This window comes from Salvia splendens, chromosome 4 (genome assembly GCF_004379255.2).
Source record: "Salvia splendens isolate huo1 chromosome 4, SspV2, whole genome shotgun sequence".
NCBI classification, from domain to species: domain Eukaryota; kingdom Viridiplantae; phylum Streptophyta; class Magnoliopsida; order Lamiales; family Lamiaceae; genus Salvia; species Salvia splendens.
In genome coordinates, this window is record NC_056035.1 from 4,754,631 (window position 1) to 4,773,460 (window position 18,830).

At 37.7% G+C, this 18,830-nt stretch overlaps 2 protein-coding genes and 2 pseudogenes across 3 annotated transcripts; 1 reads left to right on the forward strand and 3 right to left on the reverse strand.

Moving 5' to 3' along the window:
• Window positions 1–2,706: 2,706 nt before the first annotated feature.
• On the reverse strand, window positions 2,707–5,097 carry LOC121798035 (pentatricopeptide repeat-containing protein At1g69290-like). The gene has a single exon (XM_042196856.1). The coding sequence runs from the start codon at window positions 5,045–5,047 to the stop codon at window positions 3,083–3,085; it is 1,965 nt and encodes a 654-aa protein (XP_042052790.1). The 5' UTR covers window positions 5,048–5,097; the 3' UTR covers window positions 2,707–3,082.
• A 48-nt stretch (window positions 5,098–5,145) lies between these two features.
• LOC121798036 lies at window positions 5,146–8,672 on the forward strand (annotated as a pseudogene).
• Window positions 8,673–8,679: 7 nt separating this feature from the next.
• Window positions 8,680–10,487, reverse strand: LOC121798039 (annotated as a pseudogene).
• Window positions 10,488–12,903: 2,416 nt separating this feature from the next.
• LOC121801347 (erlin-2-B-like) lies at window positions 12,904–16,150 on the reverse strand. 2 transcript variants are annotated; one of them, XM_042200819.1, is made up of 9 exons: window positions 15,977–16,150; window positions 15,282–15,369; window positions 15,088–15,155; window positions 14,854–14,913; window positions 14,609–14,767; window positions 14,288–14,434; window positions 13,791–14,005; window positions 13,363–13,471; window positions 12,904–13,291 (listed from the first exon to the last, which is right to left on the reverse strand). In XM_042200819.1, exons 1-9 carry the CDS (start codon window positions 16,097–16,099, stop codon window positions 13,211–13,213), a joined length of 1,050 nt encoding a protein of 349 aa, XP_042056753.1. In that variant the 5' UTR covers window positions 16,100–16,150; the 3' UTR covers window positions 12,904–13,210. The 2 variants fall into 2 exon arrangements, with proteins under 2 accessions (XP_042056753.1, XP_042056752.1); XM_042200818.1 differs by having other exon boundaries at window positions 15,282–15,402.
• Between the last annotated feature and the right edge of the window lie 2,680 nt (window positions 16,151–18,830).

Here is an 18,830-nt window from a genome sequence, read left to right on the forward strand (position 1 = left end):
TATTGTAAAATGTCATTTAGTCATTTTAAAATTTGAATATATTCTACTACATGATTAAAAAATTTAAGGTCACATATCATGTACTGTATTTAATAGATAGTTAAAAGTGAATTTCTCTGAATTACTTATTAGAGCATCTCCAATGGCGGACGTCCGGTCGGACGTGCGCGACGGGCGACCGGGACGTCCGCCATTGTGGCAGGGGAGGTCGGATACGGACGTCCCGTGAGGACGTCGGCGCGACGGGCGGGCGGACGTCCGCCATTGTGGCGTGGGTCGGACGTCCGATTTTTAATTTTTTTTAATTTTTTTAAACTCTATATATACGGCTCGTTGAATTTTATTTCATTCGCACCACTTGTGTTAACAAGTTTCTCTCTCTACATCTCTAATTTCAAGTATATCTAGAATGTCTAGTGACAGTGATAGCGAGAATGAATTGGAAGTCGCTGTGGAAGGTGCGATAGATAGGCTGCTACAGCAGAGGGCGCAGCGGCGGCAGCAGGCTGCGGTACCTCGGCCGATCCATCGTCGAACTACAGTACCCCGTGATCACATTGCTGCACATATTCGGTTGTATGCAGACTACTTCGCACCGCAACCGCGTTTTGGGGAAGCCTTATTCCGGCGACGCTTTAGGATGCATCGTCCGCTGTTTTCTGCACATCGTGGGTGCTTTAGAGAGAAGATACCTGTATTTTAGGATCAGGGAGGATGCAGCTGGCAAACCCGGACTCACGCCCTTGCAGAAGTGCACTGTCGCAATCAGACAACTGGCGTACGGAGGCGCGGCCGACATGTTCGACGAGTACCTCCATATTGGCGAGTCGACAGCCGTCGAGTGTCTGCAGAATTTTTGCGCGGGCGTGAGAACGATATTCGGTGAGCGGTATCCTCGGAGTCCGAGCCCCGAAGACTGCCAAAGTCTGGTAGATATGCATGGGTCGGTCCACGGGTTCCCTGGGATGTTGGGCAACATAGATTGTATGCATTGGGAGTGGAAGAACTGCCCCGCCGCCTGGAAGGGGATGTACACTACTGGCTTCAAAGCCAAGCATCCCACGATGATTCTAGAAGCTGTAGCTGACTACTGGTTGTGGATATGGCATGCTTATTTTGGAGTCGCCGGGTCGAACAACGACATCAACGTTCTCCAGTCGTCGCCCCTATTCAATGCTCAGTGCGCGGGCGTTGGTCCCGCCATCAGTTTCGTCGCCAACGGCAACCAGCACAATATGTGATACTATTTGGCGGATGGGATATACCCAAACTGGCCCGTCTTTGTGAAGACAATCAAGCATCCGCTCAGACAAAAGAAGTCATACTTTGCGAGCCGTCAGGAAGCAGCGCGCAAGGATGTGGAGCGGGCATTTGGTGTGCCCCAGAGTAGATGGGCGGTAGTCAAGGGTCCTGCACGGCACTGGTATATTCCCAACATCGACGATGTCATGTACGCATGTATCATAATGCACAACATGATTGTCGAAAATGAAGGTGCGGAACTGACTCAGTGGACCAATGAAGATGATACGGGTGCAAGTCCAAGTCACGGCGTGGCCACCGCGAATGTGAATATGGGGGTACCTCATGGAGAGGTCGAGCGGATGCGTGCATTTGCCGACATGCGGCAAACAGATGCCCATGTTCGACTTCAGAACGATATTATCGAAGAGGTTTGGACGCGGAAGGGTTGACATTGATGTTAGTACTTTTTTTTGTTTTATTACTATGTAATTTTTTTTTCAAATCATGTAAGTTTTTTTTAAATGAAGTTGTTAATTTTTCCCGTTCGTATTCGTGTTGAAATTTTATTTTCGTAAACGTAAATTGTTTTATTTGTGAATTTGTGATTTTTTTTATTGCGGGAAGTCCTAGTGGGAAGGGCGATGGGAAGGGCGGATTGTGAAGGGGATGTCCTAGTGACGTGGCAGTGGGATGGGAAGTCCTAGTGACGTGGCGGGAGGTATTTTCGGGATGTCCTAGTGGATGTCCGAGTGGGACATCCGCCCACTGGAGATGCTCTTACTTGTGTTTGGCCCAAGAGTAAGGAGAGGGCCCCACTGCATTTGTAATTGTCTTCACAATTTACATTCGCTGCTTTCCTCTCCTTCTTACACGGTTTGGAGAAATTCTTCCACAACACATCCTCTCCTTCTTACACGGTTTGGATAAATTCTTCCACAACACATCCTCTCCTTCTTACACGGTTTGGAGAAATTCTCCCCTTTGGCTATCTCTTCTAAATTGTTTGTTTATTGCTTGTATACTCTTATTTTAATTTTAAATTGTTCTCTGCTTTTTGACCAATAATAACAGATGCTTTTTTTATGAATCTCAGTTTGCAGAATTAGAAGGGGTTTAGAACTTTAGGTGACTGTCAATGTAATTAGCAATAGAAGAATTTTGTCTTCCTCCACCATTTCTCCTAATCAATTTTCATTTTCCATCAGGTCATGGCTCCCCACTTTCGAATGGATGAAATTGATGTGTCCATGGTGGAGGACAAATTTGTCTCACTCTTCCAAAATGGAGTATTTGCAAATACACCTCTTCAACCAAAAAAACTGTTATGTAAAATATGATTTTATTCATGAAAAGTGAAAACCAAACACCAGATGCAGTTAGTGTAACAATAGTTTGCACCAAAGCTTTTATGTCTATTGTCTTCTTAACTTATTTTTTAGTGCTCCAGTATATGAAATTGGATGATTAAATTAATTTTCATTTAAGTGTGTGAATGAACAATCTTAAACCAATACCAAAATTCAACAACGCAGAAAGATGACTAACTAATTAACTAACTTTGGTAAAAGCAAAGATCAATTGCATTATTAGAGCATATCCAAACTATGAACTCTTCCACCTGCATCCTGCTTTCTTCTCAGATCTCGTCACCATTGAAGAGGCCGTAGTTAGCCTGCAACTCGCTTCCAGATGCTCGTTTCTTGAGACCCGATTCCAGCTCTGCTAACCACCTCCGATGCTCAAGCAGCAGCAGAGCTCCCTAGATGCCGACCCAATGGGCTGCAGCGTGTCTGGTTGAAAAGACACCGAGCAGCCAAACACGGACGCAAAACCTTTTTCAAGTGCTCAAACCAGCCCAATTCTTGAAAGCAATTAAGGACTCCATTTTCCTCAAGTTTCTCTTCCTCAATTTCACAACCTTCAGCTTCTTATGCTTCTCCATGAAAGCTTGCTTGTACCTCCATTTATCAACAAATATCTTCATCTCCCGTGATTTCTCCACAACTTGCATCACAGCATCAAAGAACCCGCCCTTCACCAACGCGTACAAAAAAGCATCAACCAAGCTATGATCCAATTCGAATCTTCTCTCCCCCTCGCCAGAAATCTTCCTCTTCACCTCATTCCAAAGCATCAGAACACTGAAGTATCTCTCTATGGTCACATATCCGTTAATGAGGGACAGATACGTCTGCTGGTTCGGTTCAAAGTGAAGGAAATTCATCCTCCTGAAAGTCCTGCTCGCGTCCTCCATCCTCCCGGCCTTGCAGAAGGCATGGATGATCGAGTTCCAATCATGAGTGCCTACTTCAACCCTAGGGTCCTCGACAACCTCATCCAAGAAGGATGCCATCAGCTCAGGCCGGTGATGCTCAGTTAGGCCGGTCATGATCGTCAAGTAACTGCCTTTCAGATCATGCATTCTCGACTCTCTCATCTCACGAAACAGAGAGAAGGCCGACTGGAAATCTTGGCATGACATGGATGTTTCTATCAAAGCATCGTAACTACCGACATCCAACTGTAACCCTAAGCTGCTAATCTCTGTAACCAACTGAGCAGCCTCAGCAGTTCTTTGCTCCTTGCAATACGCCATCAAGATTGGCACGTAAACGCCTAATCCAACACAAGCACCATGAACATTCATCTCATCAAGAACACCATGAGCCTTTTCTAGACAACCGAGACTGATACAAGCAGTGATGACACCATAACCAAAAGATCTCTCCACCGCAAGAGATGAAGATTCAAGCTTTTGACACTCAATGATCAAGCTAGCTAAACTCTTATGATCCCCATTTTGTAGAAACCCTCTCACCACTTCATCACAAGTCCCCTGACTCAACCCGGTCTCGTCCCCCCCTTCTCTCACACTGCGTATTATAGCAGCTGAAACTGCTTCAAAATCACCAGACTTCAAATACCCACAAATCAGATTATGCACATGAACACTTGCATCAAAACCACCAAGCCTTTCAATCACACCCTCTAACTCAACCACCTTTTCATTCAGCCCCTTCACGGCATATAGATACGCAAGCAGTCCGAATGTCACCTTATCAGGCCTAATCCCTAGCAACGACATTGTTTCCACCACTTTCTCTGCATCAACAACAGATTCAAACTCCCTACAATAACACTCCAATACAGCATTGCACGCAGTCAAATCAGGCCTCATGAAATGCACCTTCTCCTCAAGAACCATCCTACAACACTCATGAAACACACCCAAAAAAACAGAAAAGCTCCCATTTTTCCTACATATGTCGACGAGCACGCAGCCCCACATCTCAAACGGCATGAAAAACCTGTTCTTGAGCATGCTCTTCGCCACCGCAAACGCGGCGGCGCCGGTGTTGGCTTCTCTCATGGAAACCAAAAGGGCCCTCACGCTCTCATACTCCAGCAACGACGGATCCTTCTCTAACACGAAAACCACCGACGCGTACGCTCTTTTCAGATTGTGGGTGTCGGAGAGCGAGGACAGGTGCGTGATTAACGAGTTCGTGAGGGGCTTGCTTGGAAAGGCGGCGGCGCTGGTGAGTGACTTGAACGATTTCCACGCCACGTCGGTGTCGCTTTCGAGAAGGGATTGATAGAGGGCGGCTTCAAGACTGGATTTTTGGTGCTGCGAAATGGAGTTCGAAACTGGATTCTGATTGGGTTTGTTTGTTTCTTGTGATTGAGGGTTTTTTCTGAGCGCGAAGATTGAGGGTTGCAGGAATGAATATAGGCTTGGGATTTCTGCTTCTGATGATGAAAAGTGTCGTCTTGAAAGAAGAAAATTCGCTGCTCTCCGCATTTCTTCCGCTCTCTCCTCCTCAGTTGCCGGCGGCGGAAGAAGAATCACTAAAATAGTTTAAACTAATTGCAGTCATTGCACAAATTTCGCCTAATTAAAACTTAGTAACATAAATTTGGCCCCACTAATTCGCCATTTTTCGTTTACCGCCCCTCATTTTTGGCCCCACTATTTTTTCATTTTCTGTTTTTAACCCCATTAAAATTTCTATCTGGTGTTTTTCACCCTCCTTAATTGTGCAATAAATTTTGTGTTTTTTTCTCTCCTTAATTTATACTCCAGTAATTTTGTTTTATTACCTTTATTAATTTGCTATTGTGCTCTTGTAATCTTGCTTCCGAGAAAAATATGAAGTCTTGACTTTGATAGTAGCACGTCTAGAGAAGCAGTAATGGAACCGGAGACCTCAGTGATTGAAGAATGGAACGGCAGCGCTTCTTCAAAACTCACAAAGACTGCAACTTTCACTGTCGCCGGAGCCACCGTACGGAAATCATCTCTCCGTTTCAATCATCTTTCTCGGAGAATCCTCGACGCCTTTGTTCCTGAGGTGAAATGTCGATATGTTCCTCGCTATTAATCTTTCTTCGTAGAGAATTACTTGATGGATGTGTGTTTTCCAATAACTGTGTTATTTCAAGCACAGTAAGAAATGTTAATGCCATAACCTGTGTGGAAAAGAACTTCAGTATTTGTGATGAATGAGCTTGATTGGTGTTAGGAGAAATTCCATTTCATCTGAAATTGGCACAAAATTGCAGGGATTTCCAGGCAGTGTGACTCCTGATTATGTCCCTTTTCAGATATGGGATTCATTGCAGGTTGCCAACCCTTTGTTTTTCTAGTTTTTTCATTATTTCCGGAGTGTTTTTGCCCTCGATATTGATTGGTAAGGTTTGTTGCAGGGCCTATCGACTTATGTGAGAACAATGCTTTCCACACAGGTAATAAGATTGTTACAATCTTTAGCCTTTTGATATGTCATATGTATGTAGGACTAAAGTGCACATATTAGTTGCTTTAGGCTCTTCTAAGTGCCATTGGTGTTGGTGAGAAATCAGCCACAGTTATCGGGGCTACATTTCAGGTGTACATTCTGTTACGGTTTGTTTAATTATTTTTACATGGTGCAAGATGATAATCATTTGAAAGTTCAAGTGGCTTTTTCTCCATCTGTTTATTAATCCCATTCTAAAAACATATGTCAGTGGTTTCTGAGAGATTTAACTGGAATGCTTGGAGGTGTCTTGTTTACATTTTACCGGGTAATATATCACTGGTTTTTTTGGATTTACCACTATGCATGTGAAATGGCAGAAAAGTAAAAAGGCTATATTACTTAACCTTATATATCCATGAAATGTTGTCTGGTAATGCGATTAAGACCCCTCACACCACATTCTCTTTTCATTAGGGGGCAGACCTGGATAGCAATGCCAAAATGTGTCGTCTTGTTACTGATCTCATGAATGACCTTGGTAAAACTGTCTTCACCTCTATTTTCCAATATCTTTTCTGTTGTTGCTACTACAATTTGATTGGGCTGCATTATATTTTTTACTATGTAGCATTCTTGTATATTTCTTTCTGATATGGTAGTTGTCATATTTATCGATTCTTTTACAATATTAATCAGCTCATTTCTAAAGCTTCAAATTTGAGACTAGGACTGAATTTGTTGCAGGGATGCTGATGGACCTTCTTTCCCCTTTGTATGCTTGGGAAGCATATCACGATCATTCAGTAAGTTTTGAAAGATAGTTGAATCATTAATTCAAGACATCATGCATATTCAGTCATATTAACTATTTCTGCTCCAATTCTTTCCATATGTGCTACTTAATAGCTGGGGTTGCCAGTGGTGCAACTAGAGCCGCCTTAACACAGCATTTTGCTCTTCAGAACAATGCAGCTGATATATCTGCTAAGGTACTAATACGCTACATTTAAAGGGTCGGTCAGTATATTGCAGTAAATGTAAATTTTTTCATCGTTTTTATACATTGAAACTTGTTCCTGGAATGAGATAGGAAGGTAGCCAAGAGACTCTAGCAACGATGTTTGGGATGGCTCTAGGAATGCTTCTCGCCCACATCACTATGGGACATTCAATGGCCATATGGTTTTGTTTTCTGTCTCTCACCGTCTTTCATATGTATGGTTAGTCTCCTCTGATAGTCTTATTGCTTATATTGCCCGGTGATTCTTCTGTCTGAACTAAATAACCTGCAACTGCATCCACCTTAACTCAGTCTTCTACTTTATTTGCAGCAAACTACAGGGCTGTTCGTTGCCTTACACTCAGCACATTAAACTGTGAAAGAAGCTCGATTCTCTTGCCACATTACATAAAGACTGGTCAAGGTGAGACATCGAGTCTCTGATATTATGAAACTGTAGGACTTGAGATTCCAAAACGCTGATTTTTTTGTTTTCTAGTTCTTTCACCAAAAGAGGTCTCTCTAATGGAACATATTTTACCTCTGTGGATGAGTTCGTGGATGACGAGCAGGGTAGAAAATTTGGGGGCAAGGGTACGCTTAAGTGTCCGGATCTCTTCACTTAATAATGATGAAGTGTAAGTTCTCAACTGTACTGTTATTCTTTTGACAAGCATTTCCCAGATTCCTACGTTTAGTGACTTACTCATCCCGAGCATTTTCTTCTAACACATTTAGCATGTGACTAGACCTAATAACTTCGGAAACATGATTATATTGATTTGTAAATTCTCATTTTATGGAGAACAGGGTAGATCTCTCGCGTCTTGCCAGCTCTTATTACAACAAAGGTTCATCTCATTTGTCCTCTTTCTTACAGTTGCCAGTTCAAATCAACACTTAGTCTTCTTAACTCCTTTCGGTTTTGCTAGGAATGTACATACTACTTCCAAGAAAGAGTTTTGTTGATGTGATCATGCATAGAGATTCGACAGCAGCAGATATCCTACTAGCTTTCATGCATGCTCTCGTTTTGGCAAAACTCGACGACAAAAATCAATCTATGCATATCCAGAGCCAGTTATGGATGGATAAAAACTATCAAGACTTTCTTCTTATGGTACTTCCTGCAAATACTAATGCTAATTTTCGATTTTTCCTCTTGTTCTTAGGGATAAGGAATTGAAAAAGTAGAAGCAATAGCCATATTCCAATCATGATGTTCACATTTAGTTCTTGAATTGAAATGAGAAAAGGACTGCCATTCTCATATAAACCGAAGTTGTAATTTTTAGTTTATCCTTGCTTGGCAGCTCCGATCATCAGGATGGAGAACAGAACGTCTTCTATCGCCCTCCATTGCATGGAAGGCAAATTGGTCTATAGATTCCTCTGATAAAGTCGAGTAGGGAGCTTCAACATCAAAGAGCCTAGTCGGAAATTTCTAGCAAATCGAATAGAACGCCTTTTTCCAATGTAACATCTTAATTTATTGCATACGCCTGATTCCGATTGCTCTGTTTTTTCACTAGATTTTGAGAGTCAGTTGTTGGTACTGCACTATAATGCATATCAATCTTGAACTTGCTTTAGTTTTTTTGTTGATTCTTCCTAAATTATGGCTATTTGCCTATTGTGACACTAATGTTATACCTCAGAATCAATAAGATCTTTTTATTGATTAATATTGTCAAACTAGATAAAAATACCGCTTCTTTATAATTTTCTCTGTGTGTTTCAACCAAATTCAGTTGTTGAGCTTTGGGCAGTAATTTTGCATTTCTTCTTTTTCAATCTATTTAACATTAATTTGCAGACTACAAAGAAAAGCAGCAGGTAATTAAGTTAATGAAAATTTTCCCAATCTTGATCATCACCACTGCATTTCTCTCTACTGCAACTGGCTATACATCTGGTATACAGGCCGGCTTTAGTCACTACTTCCGGTGACCTGCTGATGCCATGAGGACAGCGACAGCAACCACGAGCATCTGTATATTTCGTTTTCGATATTGTATATGTATATTTCTCCTTTGATGAAAGCAGAAAACAAACCTTGATTGCCCTTTTGTTCTCGAGCTCTATGAGAAAATTTGCAGTCCCATACTTTGGTTTGTCGCCTCCATTCTCCAAATCTGTAGATTGTATACAGAATATTTGAGTGAGAGAAAAAAAAACACTTATGATATATGGTTTTACCTTTGTTTCCGTTAGTTTCTTTGGAAGCATTTTTGTCACTGTAAAATGAGAGTTCTATCAACACACACACTCAAACAATAAGAAACTTGTGGATTGCTTGAATTACTGTTTTCGAGATGAATATTTGGACGAGAAATAGCATACACAGCTGCGCCTTTGCTATCAGCCGAATAGATAGCAAGCTTGGCTTTGTTATCATCGGCATTGGAGGAATGAACAGCAGTACTGAAACAGACAGCAGTCAGGAAGCATCCAACACCAGGGAAAAGAATCTCAGCCTTGTTGATTTTGCCATCAAGTAATTCAATGTTGTTCCTGGATAAAGCAAACAGACCAAAATGTATATATATATGAAGCTTAGGTTCACAAAAACACTAAAAAACACAAACTTATAACAAAGTTCATAGTACCTATGACAACAGTTATGCTGGATGTCATAACCTCAGTGACTGACAAACCAACAAACGCCCAAGCATACTGCGTCGCCAGATTACCAAGACTCAGAAAAATCCCACCACCCATTGTAAACAACACACTAGGCCAATAATTCTGCATTTTTTTATAGCATAGATAGGCTTAGCATTTCATATTCATAGCAAAGCAAGCATCGAGTAAACAGGCGAACGTGTAAATCAAGAGGGGTTATCTGATTTGGACCTGAGATAGCTGGTCTAGGAAGTTTGGCGTTTGATTGCCGATTTCATCAAATGTGAAGGCTATGATGATTGCAGCCAATAGATTTGTGATTGTGTAATCAAGATAAGTGTGCTGAGGGAGACGGCCTCGCCTCTCGAGGAGTGCTAACAGTGCAGGCCATGTGCCCAAGAAAGACAGAGCTAAGAGCATGCAAGCTATGGCCCCTCCTTTGCTCTCAACGAGATACATTTGCAGCTGTCTGACGATGAGTCTCTCAGACTGAATAGATGCAACAGTTGGAAGGCCAAAATAATCCTATATACAAAAACAGAAATGGTGAGTAAGTGCTTAAATTTGAGCTTCTGAGTGGAAGTTGAAGAAATTCATGGAATCTTGAAATGGTGAAATTATGAGAGAGAACAAGAATCCCCATATTTTCTCTGTTTCCAGTTATTGGACTAATGCAAAACTGCAGCTTTGTCAAATCAATGCATCTAAAAAGTAAAAACCAAGAATCTTTTAACAAAGCATTACCATGATGGATTAGAAATCTCAAAAAACACAGGAATGTTGTCTTTTGTTTGGGAGGATTTTCTATAACTAAACTCAAAATCATTAAGTACCAAACTGTTTCCCTTTCATGGAAAACAGCAAGGAAAGAGATGCATCACCTACCACTCAAAAACAGAGAAAAATAATTCAAGCAAAAAGAAAACTGTTTTTGCAGTTGCACTAGACTAGACTAAGCAAATTCGTTTGCGTAAATGAGAAGAATTTTACTTACAAGAAAATTAACGTAGTGATGCAGGATGCAGATTGTGGACAACAACTATATGGAATGCAGATTGTAATTAAAAAAAAGTTGCATCTCCAATAATTTGTTCTATGCCAACTGTCATGGAATTGTGCGGCATAAAAGCATCCACGGCAGCAGCGGCGAGTTTCTCTCAGCCAGAGGGCATGCTAGGGTGTGATACCGACTCAATAACACAACGTTCACTAGGGTAATCTTGTGGATACTATATCCTAGCCCTATGGATAAGTTAGCCCTAGGAGACTGGATCTAACTTCCTCCGGTTATTAGTGAACGTTATGTTAATATGATGGTACTACACTCTAGCCCTATGGACTACTAAACCCTTGGTGAATGATGTTAACTTTCGGCCTAAGGGAATTAATACGATGCTACATTACTGGATAAGTGATGTACGATATACCCTTGATAATGTACGATAATGTACATTATCGTCCGACTCATGTTTTTTTGGATGGAAGCTATACTATATAGCATCAACAAATTCACAGAAGCATGAGTTTTATAGAAATGTACGATATACTCATGATAATGTACGATAATGTACATTTTCATACATTAACATCATATACTAATAGAACATGATGTACAAATATAACTACATCATGTAGCGAAGTCATGTATAATTGTGCTTTACCATTTTTACCCTTTTCGATTATTTTATTAATTTTTAAATTCCAAGTGACTTCCATGTCAACCATCAGATTACACCTAATCAATGCATGAAATTAGTTTTCCTTTTTAACAGTTTTTTACGCATTAATCTGAATACATCCCTATGTATATATATAATATTATATAATGCAAAAACCACAATTACAACAACTGTAAAAATGCATATATATTAAATACTAACTAGTCCAATATATATCTAATAAAAAGAACAAAAAAACTGTGTCATAGTTGTGTTTTTACATCTAAAGCAGCGACAACTGAATTCTACGTGTTCTCATCGATTGAAAACGTTGCAAGATTTGTTCATTTTCAATTTTAAAAATGGGTCATTTTCAATATACATAATTAAACTGTCATTCTTCCACTCTTCTTCCATCGATTTTACAAGTCAGTCTAGACAATCTCATATTTTTTTATAAAAAGTAGCTATTAGAATATGTGCATTTGACAAGAATTTCAAAGTTTAAGCCATAGAATTAAAAAAATTAAAAACTTTAAAATAACTATTGTTTATAACTTTTTTACAAACTTGCAACTATTCTCTGAAAATCTTAAACAACAATAGATAGAATACAAAATTAACACTTTAATAAATTCCTTTACTTCACAATTTGTGTAGAATTTGAATTTTAAATTCTCTAAAATCTCAAAGACTCAAACTCTCTTTTCACTATTTATTTTGTGTGTCATTGTTATAAACCCTTCAATCTCTCTCTTTTTATTTTTTATTTAGTTATTTAAACAAAATGTGTTCCTACTTATAAAAGTGTTAGCACTTTTACAAGTTTCAAGTCTCTTTTATCTAAGCTAAAAATGTGACAAACCAATTAATAGAGATCAGTTTGACTTTTTTAGTTTTATTTTTAAATTACTTATCTTCTTCCTCACTCAGTCACTCCCCATTGCGCCACGGTTATACTTTTTCTCTGCAATTTTTTAATTTTTCCTTCTTCCTTCTTTAATTTCAGCCCTTACCGCTATTCATTCCAATATAATTTCTTCTATAATACCATTATTTGGTGAGAGCTTAACATGATTTTTTAAAATTTTGAAAGTAGAAATTTTTAAAAAAAAAAAAAGAAAATTAGGTAAGGGCTTAAACCCTACCCTCCACCCAAGTGTGTCAGCCCCTGGCTGCTAATATATTCCCGCTTTATTGAGTTTGCACTAAGTATGTTACAGTATATTTCGTTTTTTAATTGAAGATAAAAAAATTCTTGAGTGTGTTCTGACATCTTCAGAAATGAGTAGAACACCACTTAACAATAAATCGTTGTGTATCGAATCAGAAATCCACAGATCAAATTTTATTGGACGGAATTAAAAGATTATTTCTCTGATTCTTTACTTGAAATGTGTTCTAATAAATAATTTATTCGTCGCTTGAAATGTGTTCTAACTTCTTATGGAAAATTTGAAGGTCCGAAGCAATCAAATCACGTGCTTTGAAAAATGGAAAATCTTTAGGAAATTAAATATGAACCTGTAGCCCCTCATGACAAATAAAATACGAACCTGTCAATATTTTTGACCTCGTCAGAGTTTTTGTATAATAAGCAAGTTATTCAATATTAATAAATCACGCAAGTTAAAAAAAAACACTACGTGAATTCTTGCTACCGATTCCACAATTGATGGTGAAATACGATCCAAGAATATTGACATCAAACGATCTAAATTCTTAAAAAAATCCCCCAAAATTGTACTCCAACGACCAACAACAAGGCTTACAATACGAGAAGAAAAAAACAAAAGAACAGATTATTGTAATCTAAAAGCAGCAACTGAACATCGTCGTATGCACATTTTTTACGAGCCAAAGGCTTTCGATCCTCCAAAAAGTGAAACGGGAAAGTCCAACAAGATAAACAGCCAACAAAACCTGACCCAAATGTGTACTTACAATTCCAAGTTCTCTCTTTTTACAACATCTTGTAAAAAGCTCCCAAGCAGCCTTTGGTCGAGAACCATGTTCGGTACCTGAATGGAAAACTTTTAAACCACGAGAAGCGAAATTTCAGTGGAGAGGAATAAAGAGAATTGGCACTCACCTTGTTGCCAAAATATATCTTGGTGTTGTTGGCAATAGCTTCGATAAATTTAAGTTCTAAGTACTGAGGAGTGAGCCTCAACTTGTCTGCTTCTACTTCTTTCATCGTGCTAGAAAGACGACCAAAAAAGCAACATAAGCTCATTTTCGAGATTATATCTTTTCAGAAATACTCTCGAGTGACTACTGTTATAATGGTAAATATCTAATGCTACACAATAGGAGTACTTAGCATTTTAGTTAGTGCTCAATATGTAGCACATTACTTTTCTGGCACTATTTTTAAGCAAAGATGTTGGTTGATAGCCAATGCGCATTCATATCATTGCTTGTACAACGTGAATTCATGCATCTAAAATAGTAGTAATTTCTTAATGTAAAACATTCCATCTGTCCTGCAGTAATTTAATTGAGGGTTGAGGAATTTACCGGTAATAGTCAGCATCAGCCAAACTCTTTTCGCGAGCTAAGTACATGGCATTAGATATTTCTTCTTGCTTCCTTGCACTGTCTTTTTCCATCAATTTCTGTTCCATCTGAATCTTACTTACATGAGCATGCTTTTCAGCCTCACTTATAGCAATTTTTTTCTGAGTCTCTGCTTCCTTCTCAGAAACTCTCTGTTTCTCAATAGCAATCAACACCTGTCAATGTTTAAGCGTTTGATTTAATTCAGGAGCACAGTAAAAGATACAGATGCTATCACAGTTCTTGAATTTAGCACACAAAACCCCAAATACTTCAAACAAAAGAAGAATCACTAGAGCTAATGGAATAACCATCTTGTTATCAACTCTATAGATGTTAAGAGGCACAAAAAGATAACTGAGCAGGAATATCAGATTGCAACAAGCAGCAGGAGTGAAAAAAAAAACATAAATCCACAAGAATGGCTTAGAGCCCCAACGTAAGAACTAAAAACATACCTTAGTTCTCTCCTCCTCCATCTGTTCAAAATTCCGTCTTATACTCTCAGGAATCTTAGGTTTTGTGACACGAACGCTAAGAATTTCAATACCTGGCGCATAGCGCGTACAGTCGGCCTGAAGAGAATCCTTCATTTTTTCATCAATCTGAAAATTCCAAAGGTAATTATTGGTTTTGTTTCAATTGGATCTGTTTACAGAAGGTATGTGGTAGTAAATTTGCAACATTAACTGAATCTCAAAGTCACTTTAAGTAAGGAGGTAGGACGATGAAATAAAATTGGGTGGGAGTAGCTAAAACATTCAAATATGAGGTTTTACCTGATCAAACATGTCGATGTAAACTTGCTGAAGTGAATGAGCACTGCAGAACTGATTGATCTCATGATGGATCTTATCGTATATCCATGTATTGTCATATTGGACACCATAGTTGAGTAATGTATCATATACATAATCTTTACTTAGACGATTTACAACCTGAAAATTTAATGATAATATGTACTGTAGCAAACACTATAAACACTAAATTCAACTGCAGGACTTGGTAGAGCAAGAAATATTACTTCGATCTTCTCAAAGTTAATCATAACACCTCCTTTTGTTCCACAAGGGATGTCCCTCACCTGAAAATGAAAGAGATAATAACACTCTTACTCCAGAGTATGTTTACGTCAGACTATTCTGAAGTAAAGATGCATAGGTACACACTCAAGAATAATTGTTTACCCATGCAAACAAGTATAAATGTATATATATGTAGAGAGAGGGGAGGAGATGAGGAAGAGAGAGATTTCTACCAAATCTGTCTGTAAAGTCACTTGAATGGGTTCAAAGTGTGTGATCAGGGGTAGTTTGAAATGAAATCCTATGTTCAAGATAAGAAAATTAGTGAAAAGGAAAGTATAATGTATACACGGGAATAATTGAATCTGTTGCATTTTCAAATGTTAGTGTGCGTGAGTGCATAGCTGTATGGTGAAGTGAATGGTACCTGGACTGGTAATTGTATCCAGAAGGGCACCTCCTCTCCAGTAAACACCGACATGGCCCTCAGGGACTTGATGCAGCACGGAAAAACTCTGCTTTAGAGTTGAAGATGATGGAATTATAACCTGCACCTGATTTTCTCAATCACAATGTCCCTCCATCCACAAGAGAGGAGGCTAGCCTCCACAATGGCTCAAAGGCGAATCATATGCTAACTAAACATAAATTTCCATCCAACCTAAACTTCTGCACACTAGCGTGCATATTCAGCAGCAATCTTTTGTTTACATATATATGTGATCAGTGATCATCTCTACAACTGTAATTTTTAATTCAATACGAACTAGTTGTAGTATCTTTTAACATCATCAATTATGATCATCTCTACCCCTGTGGTTTTCAATTAAATAGCTCAAAACATCAACGGAGCTATATTTTACTAAACGCTATCAATTGCCACAAAAGTGTTTTTTTTTTTAAATACAGAAGCGAATCGCATAACAACAGCAGAGAGAGATCATCGCAACTTATACATCCATAAAATAGCGAGTCAACTACGCCTAAATCAACAAGAGTAGAACGCCCGATCAATTATCAAAATAAACAAGTCGGCTTCGAAAATATCTACAACTTGAAATAGAAGCAACCTAGATTCCCGTACGGCAAAATCACAAATTGGAAACAGATACGCGACATTACCATTGCGGCAATAGCGAGGAACATTCCTAGAACAGTTAGAATGGCGGAAAAATCCCCGCCTCCGCCGGGAGCAGGCGGCGGCGGCCGTGGAATTCCTGTTCGCTGATGCTGCTGTGCGTCCATCTTTAAGGCTTCTTAGGAAGGAAGTTAGCTGCTGTGTCAAATGGAGTGAGATTATAATACTGTCTACAAATAGTGAATATTAATAGGTTCAAAACATTAATATTAATTTAATTACACATCGCACCTCCTTTATTAGAAATGAGTCACTCACCCTTTCAAAAGGCCATATAAGAGGGAGATTATTCATACTTATATAGACAAACTATGATCAAGTCGATGTGGGACAAGATTTAAGATAATTTAACAATAAATAAGATTTCATTAGGTAAATATTATGTAATTAGGTATTTATTCTTTTGTAATTACTCAAAATATAGTTTAAAATATGAGTTTTATTAGGTAAAAACTGTAGGATGTAATTAGGTATATGTTATTTTGTAACTACTCAAAACAAAGAGTTTAATTGAAAAACGATGACTTTTGTTAGGTAAATATGATAAAGGGAGTTGATCAATTGCTAATTACAATTAATTTAAGACCATATAATTTGAGAGATCCAATGGTCTATAAATTGTCATGTGTAATTTTATTTTTATTTTTAATATTAAAAAGATAATAACAACTATCAAATTTAGGGTTTAAGGAAACAATGTCAATAAAATGTATTAAATATTTCAACATAAAGACATGATAACGTAAACACAATTTATATTGACATTGTACAAACACTATATTGACATGTTATATAAGTTGCATTGATATAGAACTGTTGTATTGATTTTACGAAAATTTATGAATATTTATGAAAATTTTATCAAATTTTGACATCGGAACATATGCAAGTGAGATCTCGTTAGAATCCTTATAAAATTATCTTTAATTTGATATAAGTTGTATAAAAAAATAATTTAAATTGAGATAATTATAATTATTTAAAATTTGTAGATAATTTTTGAAAGTTAGTTATAACTAAATATTGGTTGATTGACATTAATACCCCTAATTAATATTTTATGTGTATTACATTGATACTCATGAATGAATAATCTTGTGCATTGATTTTATAATCGAATGTTTATTATATAGTTGTAGTTAGCATTTAGGAATTAGTTAGCAATATAACACACCTCATATGATAAAATTAGGTATATGTTATTTTGTGATTACTCAAAGCATATAGAATATAGATGTAATTTTATTTTGTAATCACTCAAAACACATAGAATATAGATGGAAAAAATATGATTTTTATTAGGTAAATAGGATGCAATTAGGTACTATATGTTACTATATTTTGTTAATAAATTGGATGTAATAACTCAAAGCATATAGTAGAACATAGCAGAAAATAGGAAGTAAGTTGAAATCGTGAGATATTATTAATGGGCCATGAGTAATTATTTCTATTCGAATGGGCTTATTTATTACACCTCAAAAACAGCCTGATTTCTTAAGTTGGCCCACTGGCAGAGCGGACGCAGAAAAAGTTAGCCATAGGGGCTGGACTCCACTATATAATTTTTGATAGTCAAATATATTATATATATAATATATGTATATAGGGGTGCATTACCCTCCTTATCACCCCTAGCATAAAACATATGACTAATATAATTCCTTGGATCTATTAATCTAATGGCTATGATTAAAAGCATCGCCGTACATTATTATACCATTTCCGTACATTAAAGGGCAATTAGGGTATATTACTGTAACTATCATTTAGATGAATTAGTACTTTAACTTAATGTATACATTAATGTGTTTTAATGTATATGTCCCTTTTATGTAATGTAGATTATAATTTATTGAATGAGTGACGAAAGTTATATCCATTTCCGAAGGGTTTAGCAATCCATGAAGCTAGAGTGTACTACCGACTCAGTAACACAACGTTCACTAGGGTAATCTTGTGGATACTATACCCTAGCCCTATGGATAAGTTAACCCTAGGGGACTGGATCTAACTTCCTCCGGTTAGTGAACGTTATGTTAATATGATGGTAATACACCTTAGCCCTATGGACTACTAAACCCTTGGTAAATGATGTTAACTTTCGGCCCTAAGGGAATTAATACGATGCTACATTACTGGATAAGTGATGTACGATAATGTACATTATTATGGGTATATCGTACATTATCGTCCGACTCATGCTTTTTTGGATGGAAGCTATACTATGTAGCATCTACAAATTCACAATAGCATGAGTCGGATAGTAATGTATGATATACCCATGATAATGTATGGTAATGTGCATTATCATGGGTATATCGTACATTATCGTCCGACTCATGCTTTTTTGGATGGAAGATACTATATAGCATCAACAAATTCACAAAAGCATGGGTCAGATAGAAATGTACGATATACTCATGATAATGTACATTATCATGGGTATATCGTCCGACTCATGCTTTTGTGGATGTAAGCTATACTATATAGCATCTACAAATTCACAAAAGCATGAGTCGGATAATCATGTACGATATACCTATGATAATGTATACATTATTCAGTCACCTTCGTACATTAATGTGTGAGACTCGTACATTAAAATACCATTTTCATACATTAACATCATGTACTAATAGAACATGATGTACAAATATAACTACATCATGTAGAGAAGTCATGTACAATTGTGCTTTACCATTTTTACCCTTTTTGATTATTTTATTAATTTTTAAATTCCAAGTGGCTTCCATGTCAACCATCAGATTACACCTAATCAATGGAAGAAATTAATTTTCCTTTTTAAAAGTTTTTTACACATTAATCTGAATACAT

Coding starts and splice junctions, on each gene's coding strand:
- LOC121798035 (XM_042196856.1), bottom strand. CDS start 5,047: ATGCGGAGAGCAGCGAATTTTCTTCTTTCAAGACGACACTTTTCATCA.
- LOC121801347 (XM_042200818.1), bottom strand. CDS start 16,099: ATGGACGCACAGCAGCATCAGCGAACAGGAATTCCACGGCCGCCGCCG. Junction 15,403..15,976: donor TCCTCGCTATTGCCGCAATG/GTAATGTCGCGT, acceptor AATCAGGTGCAG/GTTATAATTCCATCATCTTC. Junction 13,472..13,790: donor GCTGATGCTGACTATTACCG/GTAAATTCCTCA, acceptor TCGTCTTTCTAG/CACGATGAAAGAAGTAGAAG.